Genomic DNA, 25,478 nt, shown 5'->3' on the forward strand with positions numbered 1-25,478 from the left:
GACAAGGAAAAATGTGTCGTTCTGCCCCTGAGAAAGGCAGTTAATCCAAAGTCCCCCGGGCTTCGAAGAGGTGGATGTCAATTATGGCAGCCCCCCCCCCGCACCTGTCTGATTCAGAGGGGTTGGGTTAAATGCGGAAGACACATTTCAGTTGAAGGCGTTCAGTTGTACAACTGACTAGGTATCCCCCTAAAAATACTTTCTCAGTCTCAATGGTAGCTGCCTTCCTAGCTAATCCAATGCCAGTGGTGTCAAGTACAAGACAACCAGTGTTGTTTAGACACTATGTGAAGACAGTGACATAAAGGCCCACCATATCAGATGTCTGAGGATGGCCTGAGGCGACTCTTGTGTAAGTAGGAGTCAGCCGTGTCTGGGTTCAGCAGGGTCGTGTGAAGCAGTGCAGAAGTGGTAAGTACAGGGGCAGACAGAAGGCAGCACGCCTATGTTGCATGGGTGCAATGTGTGCGTGTGTGTGTGTGTGTTACAGACAGTCTGCTGTGATGATCTCGCTCGCTCTCTCTCTCACACACACACACACACACACACACACACACACACACACACACACACACACACACACACACACACACACACACACACACACACACACACACACACACACACACACACACACACACACACACACACACACACACACACACACACACACACACACACACACACACGTTAGACTCTGCTACGCTCCTGGGGGACTCTGCTATGTTTTATCCCTGTTGAAATATTGATGCTACAAGAGCATGAAGCATCAATGTTTCAGCGACACTCGTCTTGGAGCAGCGTAGCTCAGCTACTTCCTAAACCCTTTGTTGCCCATGTCTCCTCATGGGTCTGGTGTTGCTAATGTTTGGACCATAATAGAGACTTACTGTAGGTAAACCACTTTCATTGTTTTAAGTAGAAACATGGATTTTCGTGCTTTTTGTAAAATGGCAACCCCTTGGAGAGTGGAGAAAGCCTTTTCAGATGTTACTCATCTTTCCGTTAACACAAGAGGTTTTACTTTTGGCTTGGCTATGAGTGCCGCTTGTGTTTCTCAAGGTTTTGGAACACGTCTGGCGTCTCTAGTCTTGAGTCCCTCAGACTGAGTTATCTGTTTACTAGGCAGCAGGTGCATTTGGATGTGATGTCATTCCCACACCGGACCATGTGTTGTCCAGCATGGGGAGAATACAGTATATTAGTGTGATATAACTGTTGGTATGAACCACTGATCAGAATGGGGTTCTGGTTTATAATGCTTATGGAGCAGGTTTGGGGGCACCAAAGATTTTCAGAGTCTCTCAGTTTATGCATATGTTTATTTATCCACTCATATGAGATTTGCACTAACACACTGCATGTAAGTCTTCACAAACATGCAGGGACACTGCACACACACACACACACACACACACACACACACACACACACACACACACACACACACACACACACACACACACACACACACACACACACACACACACACACACACACACACACACACACACACACACACACACACACACACACACACACACACACACACACACACATACATACATACATACATACATACATACATACATACATACATACATACATACATACATACATACATACATACATACATAAATCAATTCAGCAAAAAAAACAAATGTCCCCTCACTGTCAACTGTGTTTATTTGCAGCAAACTTAACATGTGTAAGTATTTGTATGAACATAACAAGATTCAACAACTGAGACATAAATTGAACAAGTTCCACAGACATGTTGTCACGCCCTGGGGTGGGCATTCTATGTCCTTTTTTCTATGTTTTGTATTTCTATGTCTTGGTCTGGTATGGTTCTCAATCAGGGACAGCTGTCTATCGTTGTCTCTGATTGAGAACCATACTTAGGTACCCTTTTCCCCCACCTGTTTTGTGGGAAGTTAATTTAGACTTTGTTCAGGGCACAGCCCAAATCTTCACAGTTTGGTTTTGTTCTTTGTTTTGTCGGCGTCATTTTTAAATAAAGAAAATGTACGCTTACCATGCTGCACCTTGGTCCAGTCCTTCAGCCAGCCGTCACCAACGGACCAAGCAGCATGGTAAGGTGGACTCCTGGACATGGGAGGACGTTTTGGATGGCAAGGGAGTCTACACATGGAGGAGATCCTGGCGGGAAGGGTTCGCCTTCCATGGGAACAGGTGGAGGCAGCTAGGAGAGCAGAGGCAGCCGGAGAGAGGAACCAGCGGTATGTGGGAACACGGCTGGCAAGGAAGCACGAGAGGCAGCCCCAAAAACTCTTTAGGGCGGGGTACATGGGGAGTGTGGCAGAGTCAGGAAGCAGACCAGAGTCAACTCCCCGTGCTTACTGTGGAGAGCATGGGACTGGTCAGGCCCCGTGCTAAGGGGTGATGGGCACGGTACCGAGATGGAGTATTCACAGGCCGGTATGCTTGGTGCCAGCATCCCGCATTTGACGGGGGGAAGCTGGCATCCAGCCAGAATGGGTGGGGCCAGCTCTGCGCTCGAGACCGCCAATGCGCCTCCACGGCCCTGTGTATCCAGTGCCTCCACTAAGCACCAGGCCTCTGGTGGCAGCCCCACGCACCAGGCTGTCTCTCCGTCTCCCCCCTCCAGGTGCTCCCTCCTGTCCGGAGCTGCCAGAGCCCCCCTCCTGTCCGGAGCTGCCAGAACCGCCCTCCTGTCCGGAGCTGCCAGAGCCGCAGCCGGCTTCATTTTTAAATAAAGAAAATGTACGCTTACCATGCTGCACCTTGGTCCAGTCCTTCAGCCAGCTGTGACACATATGACTAACAGAAATGGAATAATGTGTCCCTGAACAAAGGGGGGCGTCAAAATCAAAAGTAACAGTCAGTATCTGGTGTGGCCACCAGCTGCATTAAGTACTGCAGTGCATCTCCTCATGGCCTGCACCAGATTTGCCAGTTGTTGCTGTGAGATGTTGCCCTTCTCTTCCACCAAGGCACTGGCAAATTCCCGGACATTTCTGGGGGAATGACCCTAGCCCTCACCCTCCGATCCAACAGGTCCCAGACGTGCTCAATGGGATTGAGATCCAGGCTCTTCACTGGCCATGGCAGAACACTAACATTCCTGTCTTGCAGGAAATCACGCACAGAATGAGCAGTATGGCTGGTGGCATTGTCATGCTGGAGGGTCATGTCAGGATGAGCCTGCAGGAAGGATACCACATGAGGGAGGAGGTTGTCTTCCCTTTGCCTGCAATGACAACAAGCTCAGTCCGATGATTCTGTGACACACCGCCCCAGACCATGACGAAACCTCCACCTCCAAATCGATCCCGCTTCAGAGTACAGGCCTCGGTGTCACTCTCATTCCTTCGATGATAAACGTGAATCCGACCATCACCCCTGGTGAGACAAAACCGCGACTCGTCAGTGAAGAGCACTTTTTGCCAGTCCTGTCTGGTCCAGCGACAGTGGGTTTGTGCCCATAGGCAACGTTGTTGCCGGTAATGTCTGGTGAGAACCTGCCTTACAACAGGCCTACAAGCCCTTAGTCCAACCTCTCTCAGCCTATTGCGGACAGTCTGAGCACTGATGGAGGGATTGTGCGTTCCTGGTGCAACTCGGGCAGTTGTTGTTGCCATCCTATACTTGTCCCGCAGGTATGATGTTTGGATGTACCGATCCTGTGCAGGTGTTGTTACATGTGGTCTGCCACTGCGAGGATGATCAGCTGTCCGTCCTGTCTCCCTGTAGCACTGTCTTAGGCGTCTCACAGTACGGACATTGCAATTTATTGCCCTGGCCACATCTGCAGTCCTCATAGCTCCTTGCAGCATGCCTAAGGTACGCTCACACAGATGAGCTGGGACCATGGGCAGCTTTATTTTGGTGTTTTTCAGTCAGTAGAAAGGCCTCTTTAGTGTCCTAAGTTTTCATAACTGTGACCTTAATGCCACAGGTGCATGTTCATTAATTGTTTATGGTTCATGGAACAAGCATGGGAAACAGTGTTAAAACCCTTTACAATGAAGATCTATGAAGTTATTTGGATTTTTCAAAATATCTTTGAAAGACAGGGTCCTGAAAAAGGGACATTTCTTCTTTTGCAGAGTTCACATACATATATCCCGATTTCAGCATACAAAAACACCCTGAACGGGTTTGAAGACTCGATGAAGATTTTTGTATTTTTTTGGTTTGAAGACTCGATGAAGATTTTTGTATTTCTCCCTCTCACACACACACATTGCACCACATGACCTTGAAAGCACTGAAGAGGTGTTTGTTCTGTATCCATGTGTGTATGTGTGTGACAGATCTCAGCTCAGTAGTTGGTGACAAATGAAAGCTTGGCCTCCATCTAGCTCTCTCACCACCGTGTTTCCCCATTAGTGAAATCACTCCTGTTTACTCCAAAGCTGCATGCATCATCAGACGACATTGCCACTTTCCCCGACCCCGCTGTGGAATGGTTGTTACCATGGCAACCCATTCCCCACATCCAGGGTTGCCATGTCTGCTTTTGTCCCGCAAAATTGGGCTACTTTGAAAACTATATTGCGTGTGAAAATGTATTGGTCGCGGGTTGTGGGTTTTTGGGCTACTTCTAAATTGCACTGTGGCCGCCATGGCATGAAAAGTGATGTGATAACAATCAAATCAAATCAAATTGTATTGGTCACATATACGTGTTTAGCAGATGCTATTGCGGATGTAGCGAAATGCTTGTGTTTCTAGCTCCGACAAGTAATATATAACAATTTCACAACATATACCCAATACACACAAATCTAAGTAAAGTAATGTAATTAAGAATATATAAATATATGGACGAACAATGTTAGAGCGGCATAAATTAAGATACAGTAGAATAGTATAGAATACAGTATATACATATGAGATGAGTAATGCAAGATATGTAAACATTATTAAAGTGACTAGTGTTCCATTTATTAAAGTGGCCAGTGATTTCAAGTCTACGTATATAAGCAGCCGCCTCTATGTGCTAGTGATGGCTATTTAACAGTCTGTTGGACACGAGATTGAAGCGGTTTTTCAGTCTCTCTGTCTCAGCTTTGATGCACCTGTAATGACCTCGCATTCTGGTTGATAGCGGGGTGAACAGGCAGTGGCTCGAGTAGGAGTTGTCTTTGATGATCTTTTTAGCCTTCCTGTGACATCGGGTGCTCTAGGAGTCCTGGCGGGCAGGTAGTTTGCCCCCGGTGATGCGGTTACGGGGGGTGCAGTTGCCGTACCAAGCGGTGATACAGCCCGACTGGATGCTCTCAATTGTGCATCTGTAAAAGTTTTCACAATTGAGTAGCAATAGCTAGCTTATACAGAGACACCCATTGGATACATTTGGCAATTCCTGTCTTGCTGCACCCCAAAAAAATGTAGCTAGTTTTAAGGCATTGTTGGGCGGATTTTGAGTGGTTATTGGCCTGGACATTTTATCTAGACCTTGCAACCCTGCCCACATCCCACCTCCGATGCTGCAGAGTGAAGTATGGTGTGTGATCTAAATTCACTTGGAAGAATTCTCTTGGTGCACTCTTGTGTCCTTGAACCAATGGCCCTCCCCAATAGACTGTACTTTAATGTAAGGAACAGAGTTACAAGGGGAAACAGAAATCTACTAGCTTGGGTACCAGTTTAGCTAACATTCCATGTTAGCTAAACAGACTGGTGCCCAGGCTAGAAATCTACAGCATGGTAACATTGACAGTTACATTTACCAGTGTGTGAGGCATGAACAAATGCACGCCTGTCTGTCTCTAATAACACTCCTTAGTCATTTCCTGCTGTTTGTTCAAGCCACGGGGAGCACGCATGACATGATTACTGCTTTATTGATTGGTGTACTGTGTGCCTGTATCACGCAGGTGTGGGGGGGAAACCCAGTGTGTAATTGAATGGTGTGATGAAGAGCCTTTTTATTTGTCCCAACGTGACTCTTCTCAAACACGGCTGCGATTGGTTAAGCCGTGCCACGATGTCATGAAACACGTGGCTTGTGACGTCAGACCATTTTCGTTTGAGGATCACTGCAATACATTTGTCCAGTAAATTGTTGGAAACGGTCTCTAAATGTGATATTGTGATGTGGCAGCCTGAGTTTTTTTCTTCTTCAACTGTTCACCTTTCGACCAACCAGGTTATTCATGTGAAAGAGTGTCTGGTTAAATCTCAGTTTCTCAGTGGATTCTGTCACTCTCCTAACCCTGCTCCATTCGTCATTGGGTTAGAGGAGCGCCTGGCTAAACAGGGACCACATAGGGAAATGGAATTATGGGAACTTGAGCCCTACCTCCCATCCCATACCTACTGTACCTACCGTATCCTACACACACACATGGTACCATAAAGCCCACCATAGTGCTTATCTGCTTATAGAGTTTATAGCAATACAGACCACCAGGCTTGATCTCCCGCCCACATACCGTACTGCCGTAGCGCTGCCGGCACTTAACAGCGTTAATAAGGGATTTAGCACCCATTCATAGCTGACAGGTCCCTAATAATGCTCAGGAAAGCGATGCTTTAACTAGTGATTTTGATGGGATCCCGACATCACGCTAGCAAGCTTTAGTTAGTTAACTAAGAGATGCTATTTAGCTTTTAGCATCCTCCCATAGGGATGCACTGCACAAACGGCTGACTTACAGCATCATCAGGATCATTAGCCTTTAGCCACAGTAGCCAATGATAGGACAGTCCTTGGTCCTTGATTGTGTCCATGTTGACACTCAGGTTTCAGACAGGAAGAGGTGTATGTCTGGATGGAGGGGCTGATTGAGTTGAAGTACAAGGCAGGTTAATGAATCCTTTGGTGAGAGTAGACATTGTGTGTGCGTGCGAGTGCGTGTGTGTGTGTGTGTGTGTGTGTGTGTGTGTGTGTGTGTGTGTGTGTGTGTGTGTGTGTGTGTGTGTGTGTGTGTGTGTGTGTGTGTGTGTGTGTGTGTGTGTGTGTGTGTGTGTGTGTGTGTGTGTGTGTGTGTGTGTGTGTGTGTGTGTGTTTGTTGCTAATGTAACAAGTTTAATGTTGCTGGTGACTGGGGGGGGGGGGACAAGTTGAGGAGCTTGTCCATGAGTATTCAACCAGGCTTGAAATGATTGACATGTCCCCTCTGCCTATGGTCATGAAGCTAGAGGCTGTGAGAGAGGTGGCGCTAGCAAAGATTCAACATCTGCTTGCCAGTGCGCCTCTCCCACAGAAGGTTCTGGGGGAGATGAATAACAAAACTGTGCAGGTGGTGAGAAAGTGGCTCTACTTCAACACAACGCACCACACGTGACGTTGTCCTCCTGAGCCAGAGAGAGGGGGGTTTGGGCGTCCCGAATGTTGTGTGGATTTACACTGCTACCAGACTGACTCACCTGTTGAACATGCTCAACAGTGATGATGTGACAGTTAAGGGGTTAGCCAGAGGCTCCCTCCTTCTGGACCTACGGAGGAGGAAGGCCCCACAGGCCACGGACACCGAGGACAACTTCCTGGGCCAGGGAGGCCAATGGGAAATTGGGGCGTGCTGCGGGCTTTGGAGTCTGGTCAGACTGGCCGGACCTCAACGGCCTGTGCAACTGCACTGAAGTGGAGCTCAAATGGACACAGACTGATTTACAAACTGAGCCAGTGACTGCCTCTGATGCAGTGGTGGCAGACCCCTGTGTTGTTGTGGAGGCTTCTGTCATCCATGTTGGAACATCTCATCCTACATCGAGGACAACACTCCTTGGTATCAGACGGATGCAGCTGAAAACTGAGGCTGCAGGGGAAACTCATTGCTCTGGACTGTGCTGACCATTCTGCCTCCCATTCCATGTTCCAGAATTCTGCCATTGGCGAGGTTCCACCAACAAAATATAACCTAGCCCTCTGGTAGTCTGCAAACCATGACCCATTTTGTATTCTGCATGGGTCAAATGTAATGGAGTCTGTTGCCCATGTTGTGAATGGTTGCTGTTCATGCAAGAATGTGTACATTGCGAGACATAACTGCCTTGTCAAAGTGATAGCCAGCGATGTGAGACAGGTCATCTCACCAACAGCACACATCCATAAACATTCTTGTGCAAGAGGAAGCCGGTTTGATGTTGATGATCATGTGTTTTCCTATGTGCCAAATACGCCCTGATGTTGTTGTTTTGGGGGCAGGCCAGGGGAGGTGCTCATTTTGGAAGTGGGCTGCTCATTTGACGGCTACATGGAGCAGGCCTTTGCCGACAAGCTTCTTAAATACCAGCCCCTCGTGGCAAGATTGGACAGCCTGGGGTGGAGGTGCAGGCTGGTAGTGCTGATATTTAGCAGTCTCGGCCGCATACACAGGCTTGCAGTGCCTGGCCTCCAGGTTGTGTGCCTGACAAAAACTAGGGCAAAGCAGTTGTGTAGGTACTGCTCTGTTTCAGCTGTCATGGGCAGCCTAATTGTTTGGAGAAGGAGTTGCTTTATGTGCCCTTTAGTGCCATGCATACAGGGACCTTTGAAATGTTTGGATCCGTTTTTAATGTCAATTTGGTCAGTGGATTCAAATAAAGTATTTGAAGTGTGTGTGTGTGTGTGTGTGTGTGTGTGTGTGTGTGTGTGTGTGTGTGTGTGTGTGTGTGTGTGTGTGTGTGTGTGTGTGTGTGTGTGTGTGTGTGTGTGTGTGTGTGTGTGTGTGTGTGTGTGTGTGTGTGTGTGTGTGTGTGTGTGTGTGAAGGGCCGTTTAAATTGGCTGGTCCACAGCCCAGACAAGGAATGGAGGAGGGACAGGGACCCATGCCAGGAGTTGGTTAGGGTGCCTCTCTCTCTCTCTTCCATAGGGAATTCCAGCAGTGATGTCAGAAATTGCTGCAGTGTTCAGTGTTTGCTGCTAGTCCTTGACTGCTGTAACAGTGCCGTATGCAGATCTAGCTGACTGACGACCTGAGGCAGCACTGTAACTGTGCAGTATGCAGATCTAGTTGACTGACACCCCGAGGCAGCACTGTAACTTTGCAGTATGCAGATCTAGCTGACTGACGCACCGAAGCAGCACTGTAACTGTGCAGTATGCAGATCTAGCTGACTGATGCTCCGAGGCAGCACTGTAACTGTGCAGTATGCAGATCTAGTTGACTGACACCCCGAGGCAGCACTGTAACTTTTCAGTATGCAGATCTAGCTGACTGACGACCTGAGGCAGCACTGTAACTGTGCAGTATGCAGATCTAGTTGACTGACACCCCGAGGCAGCACTGTAACTGTGCAGTATGCAGATCTAGCTGACTGACGCCCCGAAGCAGCACTGTAACTTTGCAGTATGCAGATCTAGCTGACTGACGCCCCGAAGCAGCACTGTAACTTTGCAGTATGCAGATCTAGCTGACTGACGCCCCGAGGCAGCACTGTAACTGTGCAGTATGCAGATCTAGCTGACTGACGCACCGAAGCGGCACTGTAACTGTGCAGTATGCAGATCTAGCTGACTGATGCTCCGAGGCAGCACTGTAACTGTGCAGTATGCAGATCTAGCTGACTGATGCTCCGAGGCAGCACTGTAACTGTGCAGTATGCAGATCTAGCTGACTGATGCTCCGAGGCAGCACTGTAACTGTGCAGTATGCAGATCTAGCTGACTGACGCACCGAAGCGGCACTGTAACTGTGCAGTATGCAGATCTAGCTGATTGACACCCCGAGGCAGCACTGTAACTGTGCAGTATGCAGATCTAGCTGATTGACGCCCCGAGGCAGCACTGTAACTGTGCAGCATGCAGAGAAAAAGGACCAGTACATAAGCCTATATGGCCAAGACTAGGCTGACTCCCTTTTTCTTGTTGATGAACTCTAAAGTCCTGATATTCTTACAAATGAAATAGTTATATTAGCCTAAGTTACTGGCAACTTCCATATGTAATCTACCCAACCTACTACTGTCTACTACTGTCTCCGTCTGAAATGGTCAGAGTTGGCTGTATCTGTAGCAGAGGTGTTGGTACTGTAACACTCATTAAGGATATGTGTGTGTGTGTGTGTGTGTGTGTGTGTGTGTGTGTGTGTGTGTGTGTGTGTGTGTGTGTGTGTGTGTGTGTGTGTGTGTGTGTGTGTGTGTGTGTGTGTGTGTGTGTGTGTGTGTGTGTGTGTGTGTGTGTGTGTGTGTGTGTGTGTGTGTGTGTTGGCTGGCTGGCTGGCTAAATATGTGCTGGGGAATTAAAAACATGTCTACAGAGAGAGCTAGAGCTCAGATGATAGCACAGCAGCTGCCATGTGGGATCTGCTGCTCTGAGGAGGCGGTGTTGCATTTCTCAGCCTCTCTATCCCTCTGTGCTGTGTGAGTGTGTGCATGTACTGTCGGCTAGCTAGAGTTGTGTCTATTTTCTGAACACATTTCAAGTAGTGTTTGGCCTACAGAAGGAAATGTTGTTTTATTTTCCTCTGTGAATCTTTGTGTGTGTGTGTGTGTTGCATGATCTGTCTGTTGGAAACATTAGATGGGAAATGGCTTCTGACTGGCAGAGAGCCTCATCAGGCATTCACTGTAACAAAAGCTTAACCTCACATCACACAGCGGATGTTGCATAGCCTGAGAGAGGGTTCATGTGTGTCGGGATAACTCAACTCCTATTTCTCATATGCAGTCGTTTGCTTGTAGACTGAAAGTAATGATTTCTGGTCACCACACCTTGTAATTGGATTGTCAGCATTAGGGAACCAATTTCATTTTTGTGAACTTAGGTTTACAATTGTACTTAGAAAATAAAGACAACTGGCATGGACAAAAGTATTGCCACCCCTGAGCTAGTACTTGGTTGAACAGCCAAGATAACTGCAGACAAACTCTTCTTGTAACAATGAGCTTGCTGCAACTTTCTACTGGCAATGTGGCCCACCTTTAAGCAGCTAACTGCTCTAAATGAATCAATGTTGTAGGGGTACCCTCCACCAACTGCTGTTTTCAGATCTCGCCTTTGGTTTTGGATGTAATTCAGATCTGGCCACTCCAGAACAGTTCAGCATCTCTTCTTGAACCATTCTTGAGGGCTTTTTTTGATGTGTGTTTGGGATTGTCGTCCTGCTGGAACACCAGCAACCTTCAATGGAGAGCCCGTTTTTGGACACTGGGTTGAACATTGGTCTTCAAAACAAGATCTGCTGATTTCATGATGTCTTGCACACATTCAGTACCAGAGCATTCAGTACCAGAGCATTCAGTACCAGAGACAGAAAATCAACCCCACAGCATGATCAAATCTCCCCCATCTTTGATTGTAGGGAGGGTGTTCGTTTCATTAAATTCTTCATTTGGTCATCAGAAACACAGCGATGATCTGTTTAGCCAAAGAGCTCTCATTTTGTTTCATTGGTCTACAGAAAATTTTCCCCGGGATATAGGCTTGTTTAGTTTTACTTTTAGAAGTTCAAACAAGCTTTGTTGTGTCTCCTTCAGCAGTGGAGTCATCCTATGCTTACCAAAGACCAAATGCAATCAAATATGGGGATGTTCAATAATGCTGTGGGGTTGCTACGCTGTCTCTGGTTTCTGGAGGCCTTGAATGTGTGCAAGACATCATGAAATCCGAAGATTATCGAGGTGTTTTGGAGTGCAATGTTCAACCCGGTGTCTGTTGAAAGTTGTGGGACTTCCAGCAGGACAACAACCCAAACACACATCAAAAGAAGCCTGGAATGATTCAAGAAGAAATGCTGGACTGTTCTGGAGTGGTTAGCAAAGAGTCCAGATCTGAATCCCATCCATAACCTCTGGCGAGAGCTGAAGACAGCAGTTGAATCTCTTAAACATTGAAGAATTAGTGGGGGCAAATTGCTAGTAGAAAGGAGCAGCAAACCCATTGACGGCATTTATCTTGGCCAAAGGCTGTGCCACCAAGTACTTGCTCTGAGGTGCCAATAATTTTGTCCATGCCAATTGTCTTTATTTTCTAAATTATTATTTTTAAACTTAAACTTAAGTTCACAATAATGACATTTGTTCTCTAATGTTGAAAATCCAATTGCAAGGTGTGGTGACCCAAATGTTTTTTGTTTTTTTTCAACTTATTTCAGAAGAAATAGGGAACTATTTAAGAAAAGTACAAGGGTGCCAATATATTTGGCTGCAACTGTACATCCTCTGTGCAGGGTGTGGTAATATGGGTTGAAAGAACTTCATAGGCATTTGCAATGATAAATATGTTATCTTCATTCCATTGATACGCATTCTTTATGTCATGTAACCTACTGGTTCATTGGATGAGGAGGGGGTCATGAACTCCAAGTCATATGCCTACTGTCGGGACTGGTGTGACATGTCATGGAACCATGCCTCCTGGTGGTTATTGATGGTATAACAGTTCAAACAACCAACATTTCTTCATATGCGCAAGGCATGTAAAATGTAAAATAGGCCATACTCGCTCTGTTGTCATTTCAAATTCGTGAGAGAGTGCTGCTTCATGGCATTTCTCTAGTCTAGCCCATCATTCATCATGCAGCCTCTAAAAAGAGAGGATGAGAAATGGGTGTGTGTCTGTGTGTCTGTGTGTGAGGCTGTAGCAGGTGTTCTCTCTTCGTAGCTGTGATTGATCATACAGTCGAGCCAGGCAGACGGTCAGACCAGCCTCAGACCCGGCCTGGGAAATTACTTTCTGTGTGTGTGTGTGTGTGTGTGTGTGTGTGTGTGTGTGTGTGTGTGTGTGTGTGTGTGTGTGTGTGTGTGTGTGTGTGTGTGTGTGTGTGTGTGTGTGTGTGTGTGTGTGTGTGTATGTGTGTGTGCGTGTGCATGTATGTGCATGTGTGTGTGTGCGTGTGTGCGCACATGAGAGAGAGAGAGAGAGAGAGAGAGAGAGAGAGAGAGAGAGTGTTCCAATGTGCCCAGTCGCAAGAATTCACTGATTCGTAATCCGCTCATTGAACCACGCCTGTGTTTGTATGAGTGAGTCATTGCCTCATGGGAGAATTAAAATGCTGGAGTAAATCTCATTCACAGTTCTCTCCAGTCCTGCTAATGGCTCAGGATTTGAGGGGAATAGAGGGGCCCGCCACAGCCGTATACATTTGGTAACTGTTATGCCCTCAGATTTACATCCAGGAAGAAGTACACAAATGATTGATATGATTGTTTACAAATGGAGAATACTGTAATACTGTTAACACTGTACTGTAATGTACTCTTCACACACACATTCACATGCACACGCATTTACAAACTCACCCCACCCCTACACACCTTCCCCCGCTAATGCACAGCTACATTTGCTAAGTGCTGAAGTGTGTACTGCAGTAGCTACAGCAGAAGACATAGGGAACTACACACTGCTACTCTCAGCACAGAGAGGCTGCTGAAGATGGAAAAAATAAGTCTCCACTCCAGCCACTCCTGTTATTCCTCATTATTCATCAGATCAATACACTGGGCCTCGCGAGCCGAGAATAGAAGGAGCCTGAGATATAGAACCGCTGCCTTAGGTGAGCAAAAATAACTGGATACTGACTAGGAGTCTGAGCAGTTGTCCCATCCATCAGCTCTAGATCTATGCTTGGCTTGTCTGCATTACCCTCATTATGAGCTGCAACTGCTCCGTCCGCAGACATACAGGGCCCTTTCTCTCTCTGCCTGTTCTCTCCTATTCGGCTCTATTCCTGTCAGGACACGGACAGAGAGAGCGAGATAGAGGAGGTGTGAGAGGCGGTGGAAGTGAGGGAATAGGTGTGAGATAGTGAAAGGATCTGACAGTCAGGTCTCATTCTTGTCCCTTCCCCATTCCCGCTGACGCTCTCTCAATTCAATTCAGTTTCAAGTCCCGGTTCACCGGACACCCCCAGTCCCCTTCGGTAGCGGCCGACTCACCCGCCCATAGGTGCGTCATGTGGCCGTGGCTAACGGGGAAAGGGGGTGGAGCCAGTCGGGCGCAACCCAGGCAAAAAGGACGTGCGGGGAAGCGGGCTAGGACCGATGACACCCTCGCCGAGAGAAGGGAGATGCGGGAGGCGTGAGCCCCCTCTACCCAACCCACAGCAGAGTTTGGTTTCCGGAGCTCAGCCCCATGCCGGCGGCTGGCAACCCGTTAATGATCCTTCCGCAGGTTCACCTACGGAAACCTTGTTACGACTTTTACTTCTTCTAGATAGTCAATCTCTTGTTTCTGTCATTGCCCGAAACCAGTCAGTGTGCTCTTGTTTTGTCCCCCACTCTGGGGACATGTAGAAGAGAATGAAAAGCAATGCTCAGTAAGACTATAATAAATAAGGGATAGGTCTGTTTGTTTGAGTGAGGGTGGAGTGCTTATTGGAAGAGGTCTGGGTTAGTGAACTAGAGTGAACTGTGATTTGGTATTGTTTAGTCTTTACCTGAATGATATCTGTAAGACCAACACTATTGTATATCTGTAAGATATTGTATATCTGTAAGACCAACACTACTGCCATGTTACTAGTGTTTACTTTCATGTTCCAGAGGACTCTGCTGCTACACTGTTGTGGACAGGAATAAGCAGTGGTAAAGATCCAAACTAGATGGACTCTAGTGGCTCTCATTTCCTAGCAATGAGCTGACCTGTCCTACAACCTGTCTGTCCCGCAGAGGGGGCTGGTGGTAGTAGCTATAGGAGGACAGGTTTGTTGGAATGGCTGGAATGGCATAAATTAAATGTCAAACGTGTGGATTCCATTAGAGGTCGACCGATTATGATTTTTCAAAGCCGATACCGATTATCGGAGGACCAAAAAGGCCGATACCGATTAATCGGCCGATATTTGTAATAATGACAATTACAACAATACTGAATGAACACTTATTTTAACTTAATATAATACATCAATAAAATCTATTTAGCCTCAAGTAAATCATGAAACATGTTCAATTTGGTTTAATTAATGCAAAAACAAAGTGTTGGAGAAGAAAGTAAAAGTGCAATATGTGCTATGTAAGAAAGCTAACGTTTCAGTTCCTTGCTCAGAACATGAGAACATATGAAAGCTGGTGGTTCCTTTTAACATGAGTCTTCAATATTCCCAGGTAAGAAGTTTTAGGTTGTAGTTATTATAGGAATTATAGGACTATTTACCTCTACACCATTTGTATTTCATTAACCTTTGACTATAGGATGTTCTTATAGGCACTTTAGTATTGCCAGTGTAACAGTATAGCTTCCGTACCTCTCCTCGCTCCTCCCTGGGCTCGAACCAGGAACACAACGACAACAGCCACCATCGAAGCAGCATTACCCATGCAGAGCAAGGGGAACAACTACTAGAAGGCTCAGAGCGAGTGACGTTTGAAACGCTATTAGCGCGTGCTAAATAGCTAGCCATTTCCCTTCGGTTACACCAGCCTCATCTCGGGAGTTGAAAGACTTGAAGTCATAAACAGTGCAATGCTTGACGCACAACGAAGAGCTGCTGGCAAAACGCACGAAAGTGCTGTTTGAATTCATGTTTACACGCCTGCTTCTGCCTACCACCGCTCAGTCAGATACTTGTATGCTTGTATGCTCAGTCAGATTATATGCAACGCAGGACACGCTAGATAATATCTAGTAATATCATCAACCATGTGTAGTTAACTATTGATTATGATTGATTGTTTTTTATGAGATAAGTTTAATGCTAGCTAGCAACTTACCTTGGCTTACTACATTCGCGTAAAAAGCAGTCTCCTTGTGGAGTGCCACGAGAGAGAGGCAGGTCGTTATTGCGTTGGACTAGTTAACTGTAAGGTTGCAAGATTGGGTCCCCAGAGCTGACAAGGTGAAAATCTGTCATTCTGCCCCTGAACGAGGCAGTTAACCCACCATTCCTAGGCCGTCATTGAAAATAAGAATGTGTTCTTAACTGACTTGCCTATTTAAATAAAGGTAAAAAAAACAAAAACATATAAAAATTGTGTTTCCAGTTTCCATATGTTTTAATGTGTTTGGTACTGTTCCATTGATGAGCCTGTCCTCCTATATCTCCACCCACCAGCCTCCTCTGCCATCCCGCTACCTGTCTTACCCGCTGCAGGTGCTTATGTGTAGACAGAGAGGGTAATCTCAGGCAATGGAAGTGCCTTGTCCACACCTTCCCTTAAGCACAGTTTTAAGCACAGTTTTTTAAAAACCCAGTTTTTTTCCTTGAGTGAGTGAGTGAGTGAGTGAGTGAGTGAGTGAGTGAGTGAGTGAGTGAGTGAGTGAGTGAGTGAGTGAGTGAGTGAGTGAGTGAGTGAGTGATTGAGTGTGTACACCATGTGTGTACAAACATGTCATTTTTTTATTTCTCAAAAGTTGTTTAATTTGGCTTTTTTTATTATACAGATAATACAGACAGAACAAGTAGAGGGCAAAACACACACAGGTCCCCTACCAGATCAAACCCACCCCAACCCCCCATGTTCAAACAGAACACACACAGGTCCCCTACCAGATCAAACCCACCCCAACCCCCCATGTTCAAACAGAACACAAACAGGTCCCCTACCAGATCAAACCCACCCCAACCCCCATGTTCAAACAGAACACACACAGGTCCCCTACCAGATCAAACCCACCCCAACCCCCATGTTCAAACAGAACACACACAGGTCCCCTACCAGATCAAATCCACCCCAACCCCCATGTTCAAACAGAACACACACAGGTCCCCTACCAGATCAAACCCACCCCAACCCCCATGTTCAAACAGAACACACACAGGTCCCCTACCAGATCAAACCCACCCCAACCCCCATGTTCAAACAGAACACACACAGGTCCCCTACCAGATCAAACCCACCCCAACCCCCATGTTCCAACAGAACACACACGGATCCCCTACCAGATCAAACCCACCCCAACCCCCATGCTCCATCAGGACACACACGGGTCCCCTACCAGATCAAACCCACCCCAACCCCCCATGCTCCATCAGGACACACACGGGTCCCCTAGCAAATCCGCATCGTTTTGCCATGACACCGACAAGCATAGATGAGACCAGGCAGAAAGATCCCACAATAGAGACAGCCAAATGACTCAGCAGTTCTCCAAGGCCTCCTGCAATGCTTCTTAGAAGGGAAGATGGAGAAACAGAACACGGAGAAGTAGCAATGATTTATGACCCACAGTAAACACTGTTTCAAAGCATAATGGAAAGAAACCCATGAGAAACCCATGTGTTCCTACTTACGTGACTCAAAGTTGAAGGTGATGCAGCATTTCCCCCGTATTTTCTGGAAAATGCGGTTATCACCACGAGTGAGTTCTCATGAGTGAGTTTGTTCACCTTAGTGATGATCTAAAGCGGAATCATTCTCCATTACCCAAAAGTAACTGATAAAATGACAACATGGCTAAAAAGAAGTTACAGAAAACCAATGTTTGTTGTACAGTATTGAGCAATATTCTGTGACGTTGAGCGATGAGGGAGTGGGGTGATTCGCTACACACCATAAGCGTCCCAAAAAGAGCTGGGCCTTGTTTGGTCTATAAGGCAGCCAAGTAGTTGTTACTCAGAAGAACGTTATGTTTTCTCTCTCTCAGCACTCTGAGAACAGTAAAGTAAACATTCCTGTTACATGGCTAGCTCAAGGCATCATCGGGGAAATGAGTCATCCGCATGGAACTGCATTCTGTGATGTAATAACGTTGATTCAGCGGTATGTGCATACATTTCCCATTCCCACGGTAACTTGTTAGAGAATGTATCCCCTAATTCCCCACTCCACCCTAATCGCCTTTCCTCTTCTTCTTCATTGCAGAGCTGAAAAAACTGAAGTATTAAGTGAAGACCTGCTACAGGTAAGAGTCAAAGGGAGGTTTTGTTAGTGTGTGTGTGTGTGTGTGTGTGTGTGTGTGTGTGTGTGTGTGTGTGTGTGTGTGTGTGTGTGTGTGTGTGTGTGTGTGTGTGTGTGTGTGTGTGTGTGTGTGTGTGTGTGTGTGTGTGTGTGTGTGTGTGTGTGTGTGTGTGTGTGTGTGTGTGCGTGCGTGCTTATAAAGGCCTAATAGGCCTACAGAATATGCCTGTTTGTTATGTGTCTGTGAACTGCAAGTATATATACAGTGCTTTCGGAAAGTCTTCAGACCCCTTGACCTTTCCCACATTTTGTTAGGTTGCAGCCTTATTCTAAAATCGGTTAAATCCATTTTTTTATTCATCAATCGACATACAATACCCCACAATGACAAAGCAAAAACAGGTTTTTAGAAAGTTTTGCAAATGTATTAAAAAACTGAAATATTACATTTACATAACTATTCAGACCCTTTACTCAGGACTATGTTGAAGCACCTTTGGCAGCGATTACAGCCTCGAGTCTTCTTGGGCATGACGCTATAAGCTTGGCACAACTGTATTTGGGGAGTTTCTCCCATTATTCTCTGCAGATCCTCTCAAGCTCTGTCAGATTGGATGGGGAGCGTCACTGCACAGCTATTTTCAGGTCTCTCCAGAGATGTTCAATCGGGTTCAAGTCCGGGCTCTGGCTGGGCTACTCAAGGACATTCAGAAACTTGTCCCGAAACCACTCCTGTGTTGTCTTGGCTGTGTGCTTAGGGTTGTTGTCCTGTTGGAAGGTGAACCTTCGCCTCCAGTCTGAGCGCTCTGGAGCAGGTTTTCATCAAGGATCTCTCTGTACTTTACTCCGTACTTTACTGTACTTTACTCTGTTTATCTTTCCCTCGATCCTGACCAGTCTCCCAGTTCCTGTCGCTGAAAAACATCCCCACAGCATGACGCTGCCGCCACCATGCTTCACCGTAGAGATGGTGCCAGACGTGACGCTTGGCATTCAGGCCAAAGAGTTCAATCTTGGTTTCATCAGACCAGATAATCTTGTTTCTTATGGTCTGAGAGTCCTTTAGGCGCCTTTTGGAAAACTCCAAGCGGGCTGTCATGTGCCTCTTCTGTCTGGCCGCTCTACCATAAAGGCCTGATTGGTGGAGTGCTGCAGAAATGGTTGTCCTTCTGGAATGTTCTCCCATCGCCACAGAGGAATACTGGAGCTCTGTCAGTGTGACCATCGTGTTCTTAGTCACCTCCCTGACCAAGGCTCTTCTACCCCGATTGCTCAGTTTGGCCAGGCGGCCAACTCTGGAAGTCTTGGTGGTTCCAAACTTCTTCCATTTAAGAATGATGGAGGCCACTGTGTTCTTTGGGACCTTCAAGGCTGCAGAAATGTTTTGGTACCCTTCAACAGATCTGTGCCTCGACACAATCCTGTCTCGGAGCTCTAGGATATTTTTTCTTCTCTGACATGCACTGTCAGCTGTGGGACCTTATATAGACAGGTGTGTGGCTTTCCAAATCATGTCCAATCAATTGAATTTACCACAGGTGGACCCCAATCAAGTTGTAGAAACATATCAAGGGTGATCGATGGAAACAGGATGCACCTGAGCTCAATTTCGAGTCTCATAGCAAATTGTCTCAATACTTATGTAAATACTTTTTTTCTTAAATATTTAAAAACCTGTTTTCACATTGTTGTTATGGGGTATGGTGTGTAGATTGATGAGGAAACAAATTAATTTAATCAATTTTAGAATAAGGCTGTAATGTAACAAAATGTGGAAAAAGGGAAGGGGTCTGAATACTTTCCGGATGCACTGTACATAACTCTTTTCTAAATGTGAAACTCTAACCCTAAAACAGAGTATGTTTTGTGTGAAATGGGTGTCGAATTACCGAAGGCAAAGTTAATCAGCTCCAAAATGGAACCTCTTTAATTAGAGACAAAGGCTGAACCTCCCCTCTGATTTACTGAGTGAGCCAGACTACAGGCTACAGATGTAGGATCTTAATTTGATCACCCTGTTGCAGGATTTTACATTTTAAATGTGTAGTGTATTTAAGGTTTAAAAAGTTTGTAAATTCCACCTTGAAATTTCAGAATTGATGTTCCCTTACGAAAAATATATAAACTCTTACAAAAATGTATATTAATTATCAACCACATTATAATTCACGTTTCCTGTTGCTGCAGGATTATTGTCTTGCTGTAGCAAACTGTCTCGAATTACGATCCTACATCTGTGTAATACCTTTAGATGAATGAAATCGTCAATATAGGCGACATCGGTTCCACTGGATTGGTTTCTCATGAGTGTAGGGAACACTTAACTGTTAAAGAGAGAACTTACAGGATGTACTTATTGCATTCAGATTATCTCTCTGTGTGTGTGTGTGTGTGTGTGTGTGTGTGTGTGTGTGTGTGTGTGTGTGTGTGTGTGTGTGTGTGTGTGTGTGTGTGAGTGTGAGTGTGAGTGTGAGTGTGTGTGTGTGTGTGTGTGTGTGTGTGTGTGTGTGTGTGTGTGTGTGTGTGTGTGTGTGTGTGTGTGTTTGGGTGTCCGTGTGTATGAAGAGAGAAACCCAGATCAGTGAGCCCTGTCCTTCGGTCTGTCCATCAGGTGGAGAAGCGGCTGGAGCTGGTCAAACAGGTGTCCCACAGCACCCACAAGAAGCTGACTGCCTGTCTGCAGGGCCAACAGGGGGTGGATGTGGAGAAAAGGTCTGTCAGATCGCCCTCGGTAAGTCTAACTGTCTGCCTGTATTTTCCCTGTTCCTTCTTGTATAATGCTGACATTGAGATTATACATTTCCAAGGGAGTGTTACACGTTCTCCTGTTCTATTTCCTGTGTAGAAAAAGCTGCCCCTTACAACGCTAGCGCAATGCCTGGTGGAGGGAGCTGCAGTGTTGGGCGACGACTCACTATTGGGGTGAGGACGCGCATGCACACTCACACACAAACAGTAATCCACACACACACACACACACACACACACACAGTGATCTCCTTAATTACCGATTGATCATCTGCCACATCTGTCACAGGACGTATTAAAGAGCGATGATCCATGATCGACAGAAGAGTAAACGATCAGCCATCAGCTCATTTCAATAGCATATGACACTTTTTATGCATTATTATGATAGCACATACGGTAATGATTTGAAGTGACACAAGGGCTTTTTCTGGTTTGAGTTCTGATTGGCTATGCGGCGCTTTCTCTGGCCTCTCATTGGCCGGTTGCAGGAAGATGCTAAAACTGTGTGGCGAGACACAGGAGAAGATGGCTCAAGAGCTCATCCTGTTTGAGTTCACCATTGACAGAGACGTGGTGGACCCCCTGTACGAACTAGCCGAGGTACAGTAGACCAGAGCAACCATGATCTTTACCACGGTCAGAGAGAGTACACCACCTCAAATTTACCACACCTGCAAAGCTATTGCACAAGCTGGAGAACAGAATTATTGTAATTGATAAAATGATGATCAGTTTAACAGGCAAGTAAAGCGCCTCTGACATTGCAGTGTCTGTCTCCGTCCAATCTCTCACACTACAGAACAAACCAGAGTAAAGAGTCTTTGTTTTATTGTGATGTGATTTCCCTCAGGTGGAAATCCCCAACATCCAGAAACAAAGGAAACAATTAGCAAAACTGGTTCTGGACATGGATTCGGCACGCACAAGGTAAGAGCTTCTCACTGACGCTGCCCGAGTCTGTGTGTGTGTGTGCTTTTCAAGGTGTCTCTGTGTGTGTGAAAATGGTGCGTGATTTTGCTGTGTGTCCAGACAGGAAGAAACTCAACTCCCTGTGAACGGATCTGGTTACAGCGTTTCAGGCGAATGTCATTGTTGGATTGCCTGTACTGTACAGTGAGGATCTAGGCATGGCTACATTCTCCACCTCTACCATGGACAAGAGAGTGAGAGAGAGGAAGGCAGACAGACAGACGGACCAACAGACAGACAGACAGACAGACAGACAGACAGACAGACAGACAGACAGACAGACAGACAGACAGACAGACAGACAGACAGACGGACGGACGGATGGACGGACAGGCAGGCAGGCAGGCAGGCAGGCAGGCAGGCAGGCAGGCAGGCAGGCAGGCAGGCAGGCAGGCAGGCAGGCAGGCAGGCAGGCAGGCAGGCAGGCAGGCAGGCAGACAGACGGACCAACAGACAGACGGACCAACAGACAGACAGACAGACGGACCAACAGACAGACGGACGGACGGGCGGACGGACGGGCGGGCGGGCGGGCGGACAGACGGACAGACACAGAAGTCAACAAGTAAACACTTAGGACATAAGGATAGATAATTGGGACGCAGCGGGTGTCTATATGTTTGCATAGGATGTTAAACCCCCCCTCCCCCGTTTCTCGCTCCATCCATCAGGTTCCACCAGTCCTCCAAATCGGGTATGTCCAGCAACGTGCAGCCAGGGGCCAAGGGCGAGCACCTCAGGGAAGAGATGGAAGAGGCAGCCAATCGAATGGAGATCTGTCGAGTCAGTCTACATCTCCTTTTTTCTCGCTCACGTCCTCTTTCTCACTTGCCTCAAGATGTTTTCTCTGAAATCTCTGTTTGTTTTCTGAAGTTAAGCTTTTGTATTTTTCCAGGATCAATTATCAGCAGACATGTACAATTTTGTGGCCAAAGAAATCGACTATGCAAGCTACTTTCAGGCAGTAAGTACTCTAATCTCTAATCACCCTCACCACTGTATGTCTTCATTGAAGTACAGCTTGAACATACACTAATCTCTCTCCCTCCCTCCCTCTCTCTCTCCCCCTCCCTCTCTCTCTCTCCCTCCCTCTCTCTCTCTCTCTCTCTCTCTCTCTCTCTCTCTCTCTCTCTCTCTCTCTCTCTCTCTCTCTCTCTCTCTCTCTCTCTCTCTCTCTCTCTCCCTCTCCATCTCTCTCTCCTCTCTCTCTCTCTCTCTCTCTCTCTCTCTCTCCTCTCTCTCTCTCTCTCTCTCTCTCTCTCTCTCTCTCTCTCTCTCTCTCTCTCTCCATCTCTCTCTCCTCTCTCTCTCTCTCTCCATCTCTCTCTCCTCTCTCCCTCTCCATCTCCCTCCCTCTCTCGCTCTCTCTCCTTCTCCATCTCTCTCTCCCTCCCTCTCTCTCCATCTCTCTCACTCGCCATCTCTCTCTGTCTCTAGTTGATAGAGGTGCAGGCACAGTACCACAGGAAGTCATTAGAGCTCCTCCAGAACATTCTGCCTCAGATTAAAGCCCACCAGGGTGAGTCTGTCTGCCCAGCGCCCACCCAGCCCTCACTCATTATTACACACATACAGTATTATACCATCTCTTTCCAACTTCAACCCTGCAGTAGGAGCATTGGTGCACATCTTTTAATATATTCATCAGGGTTTGTGTCAATTCCATTTCAATTCAGTCAGTTCTGAAGATTATTTTTTAAATTATTTTTTATTTATGAAGTGAAGACGTTTCAATTCATGAATGGAATTTCTATTAACTCCCTGAATTGCTGTAGTTGAAATGGAACTGAACCCAACCCTGATATTCATAGCTACTGTATGCTATTAGTTTCCTTTTGACATATCCATCATTATAGGAACCAAGGGCGTATATCAAGTAAGTTAAAGTCAACAGTGGCTGCACAGAGGCTCTAGTGTATTTGAGGTAATGTCATGCCTTAGTAATAACCTGATTAACCTGCTGACCGTGTAACCTTGGTGCTGTGTGTGTGTGTGTGTGTGTGTGTGTGTGTGTGTGTGTGTGTGTGTGTGTGTGTGTGTGTGTGTGTGTGTGTGTGTGTGTGTGTGTGTGTGTGTGTGTGTGTGTGTGTGTGTGTGTGTGTGTGTGTGTGTGTGTGTGTGTGTGTGTGTGTGTGTCGGGGTTGACAGAGACCTGGGTGGAGAAGCCGTGCTATGGGAAACCCTTAGAGGAGCACCTAGCCCTCAGCGGACGGGACATTGCCTTTCCTATTGAAGCCTGTGTCACCATGCTGCTGGACTGTGGCATGCAGGAAGAGGTCGGTGTGTATTCCACCCTATCGCTATGTTTTCCCGTTACCAAGTGCCAATGTACTGATTAGCCTATCCGGTGTTCCTGTCCCATTCCAGGGCCTGTTCAGAGTAGCGCCGTCTGCGTCCAAACTGAAGAAGCTCAAGGCGTCTCTCGACTGTGGGGTGATGGACGTTCAGGAGTATTCTGTAGACCCTCACGCCATCGCAGGTGAGTTGTCAACCCAACCCCCCCGACACTCCTCTCCCTATCACTCTGCACCTGTTACCATGCCAACTGTTATGGTCACGGAGATCGTCCGGAAACCTTCCCCTAGTCTGTTTGGGTTATCAAGGGCTCCCTGTCAACCTACGAACAACTTAGGTCTTATACATAGCCTTGTTATGATCCTGGCTGTGCCAGAATCTGAATATACAAGCATGTGAATAGAAACCTGAGTGAGCCTTGGAAAATAATTATCTCTGAATCCTCTTCCATGTTTATGTCTAATGATTCCATGTTGAACAGGCTGATACGCAGAGCCTGCACCAAAAGGAAAGCTAATTTGCGACCCTCTCCTGAGGTTAGAGTAGTGTCAAGGATTGGATTCACGTCACCCAGTCCAAACACATCAGAATCAAGTCAACACAGCTAATTAAAGATGCTCCCTGGAGGGATTCAAACTGCTCCGCGTTGAATGTGATTATCTAGTAGTGCAAATAGATACACACACAGGCGTGCCTGCGCACATACAGTGGGGCAAAAAAGTATTTAGTCAGCCACCAATTGTGCAAGTTCTCCCACTTAAAAAGATGAGAGAGGCCTGTAATTATCATCATAGGTACACTTCAACTATGACAGACAAAATGAGAAAAAAAACTCACATTGTAAGATTTTTAATGAATGTATTTGCAAATTATGGTGGAAAATAAGTATTTGGTCAATAACAAAAGTTTATCTCAATACTTTGTTATATACATTTGTTGGCAATGACAGAGGTCAAACGTTTTCTGTAAGTCTTCACAAGGTTTTCACACACTGTTGCTGGTATTTTGGCCCATTCCTTCATGCAGATCTCCTCTAGAGCAGTGATGTTTTGGGGCTGTTGCTGGGCAACACGGACTTTCAACTCCCTCCAAAGATTTTCTATGGGGTTGAGATCTGGAGACTGGCTAGGCCACTCCAGGACCTTGAAATGCTTCTTACCAAGCCACTCCTTCGTTGCCCGGGCGGTGTGTTTGGGATCATTGTCATGCTGAAAGACCCAGCCACATTTCATCTTCATTGCCCTTGCTGATGGAAGGAGGTATTCACTCAAAATCTCACGATACATGGCCTCATTCATTCTTTCCTTTACACGGATCAGTCGTCCTGGTCCCTTTGCAGAAAAACAGCCCCAAAAGCATGATGTTTCCACCCCCATGCTTCACAGTAGGTATGGTGTTCTTTGGATGCAACTCAGCATTCTTTGTCCTCCAAACACGACGAGTTGAGTTTTTACCAAAAAGTTATATTTTGGTTTCATCTGACCATATGACATTCTCCCAATCTTCTTCTGGATCATCCAAATGCTCTCTAGCAACTTCAGACAGGCCTGGACATGTACTGGCCTAAGCAGGGGGACACGTCTGGCACTGCAGGATTTGAGTCCCTGGCGGCGTAGTGTGTTACTGATGGTAGGCTTTGTTACTTTGGTCCCAGCTCTCTGTGGGTCATTCACTAGGTCCCCCCGTGTGGTTCTGGGATTTTTGCATACCGTTCTTGTGATAATATTGACCCCACGGGGTGAGATCTTGCGTAGAGCCCCAGATCGAA

At 46.6% G+C, this 25,478-nt stretch overlaps 1 protein-coding gene across 7 annotated transcripts in view; it reads left to right on the forward strand.

Moving 5' to 3' along the window:
• Nucleotides 1-25,478, forward strand: part of LOC124048279 (rho GTPase-activating protein 44-like) — a 75,429-nt gene that overhangs the window by 36,445 nt on the left and 13,506 nt on the right. For all 7 annotated transcript variants that reach the window (XM_046368909.1, XM_046368902.1, XM_046368908.1 and 4 more), the window contains exons 2-11: nt 17,660-17,699; nt 20,307-20,426; nt 20,541-20,617; nt 20,935-21,046; nt 21,297-21,373; nt 22,087-22,198; nt 22,311-22,379; nt 22,853-22,934; nt 23,564-23,691; nt 23,783-23,894. In XM_046368909.1, coding sequence (XP_046224865.1) covers nt 17,660-17,699; nt 20,307-20,426; nt 20,541-20,617; nt 20,935-21,046; nt 21,297-21,373; nt 22,087-22,198; nt 22,311-22,379; nt 22,853-22,934; nt 23,564-23,691; nt 23,783-23,894 — 929 coding nt within the window. The remainder of the gene's footprint in view (nt 1-17,659; nt 17,700-20,306; nt 20,427-20,540; nt 20,618-20,934; nt 21,047-21,296; nt 21,374-22,086; nt 22,199-22,310; nt 22,380-22,852; nt 22,935-23,563; nt 23,692-23,782; nt 23,895-25,478) is intronic.

This window comes from Oncorhynchus gorbuscha, linkage group LG11, assembly GCF_021184085.1.
Source record: "Oncorhynchus gorbuscha isolate QuinsamMale2020 ecotype Even-year linkage group LG11, OgorEven_v1.0, whole genome shotgun sequence".
Lineage (NCBI taxonomy): Eukaryota > Metazoa > Chordata > Actinopteri > Salmoniformes > Salmonidae > Oncorhynchus > Oncorhynchus gorbuscha.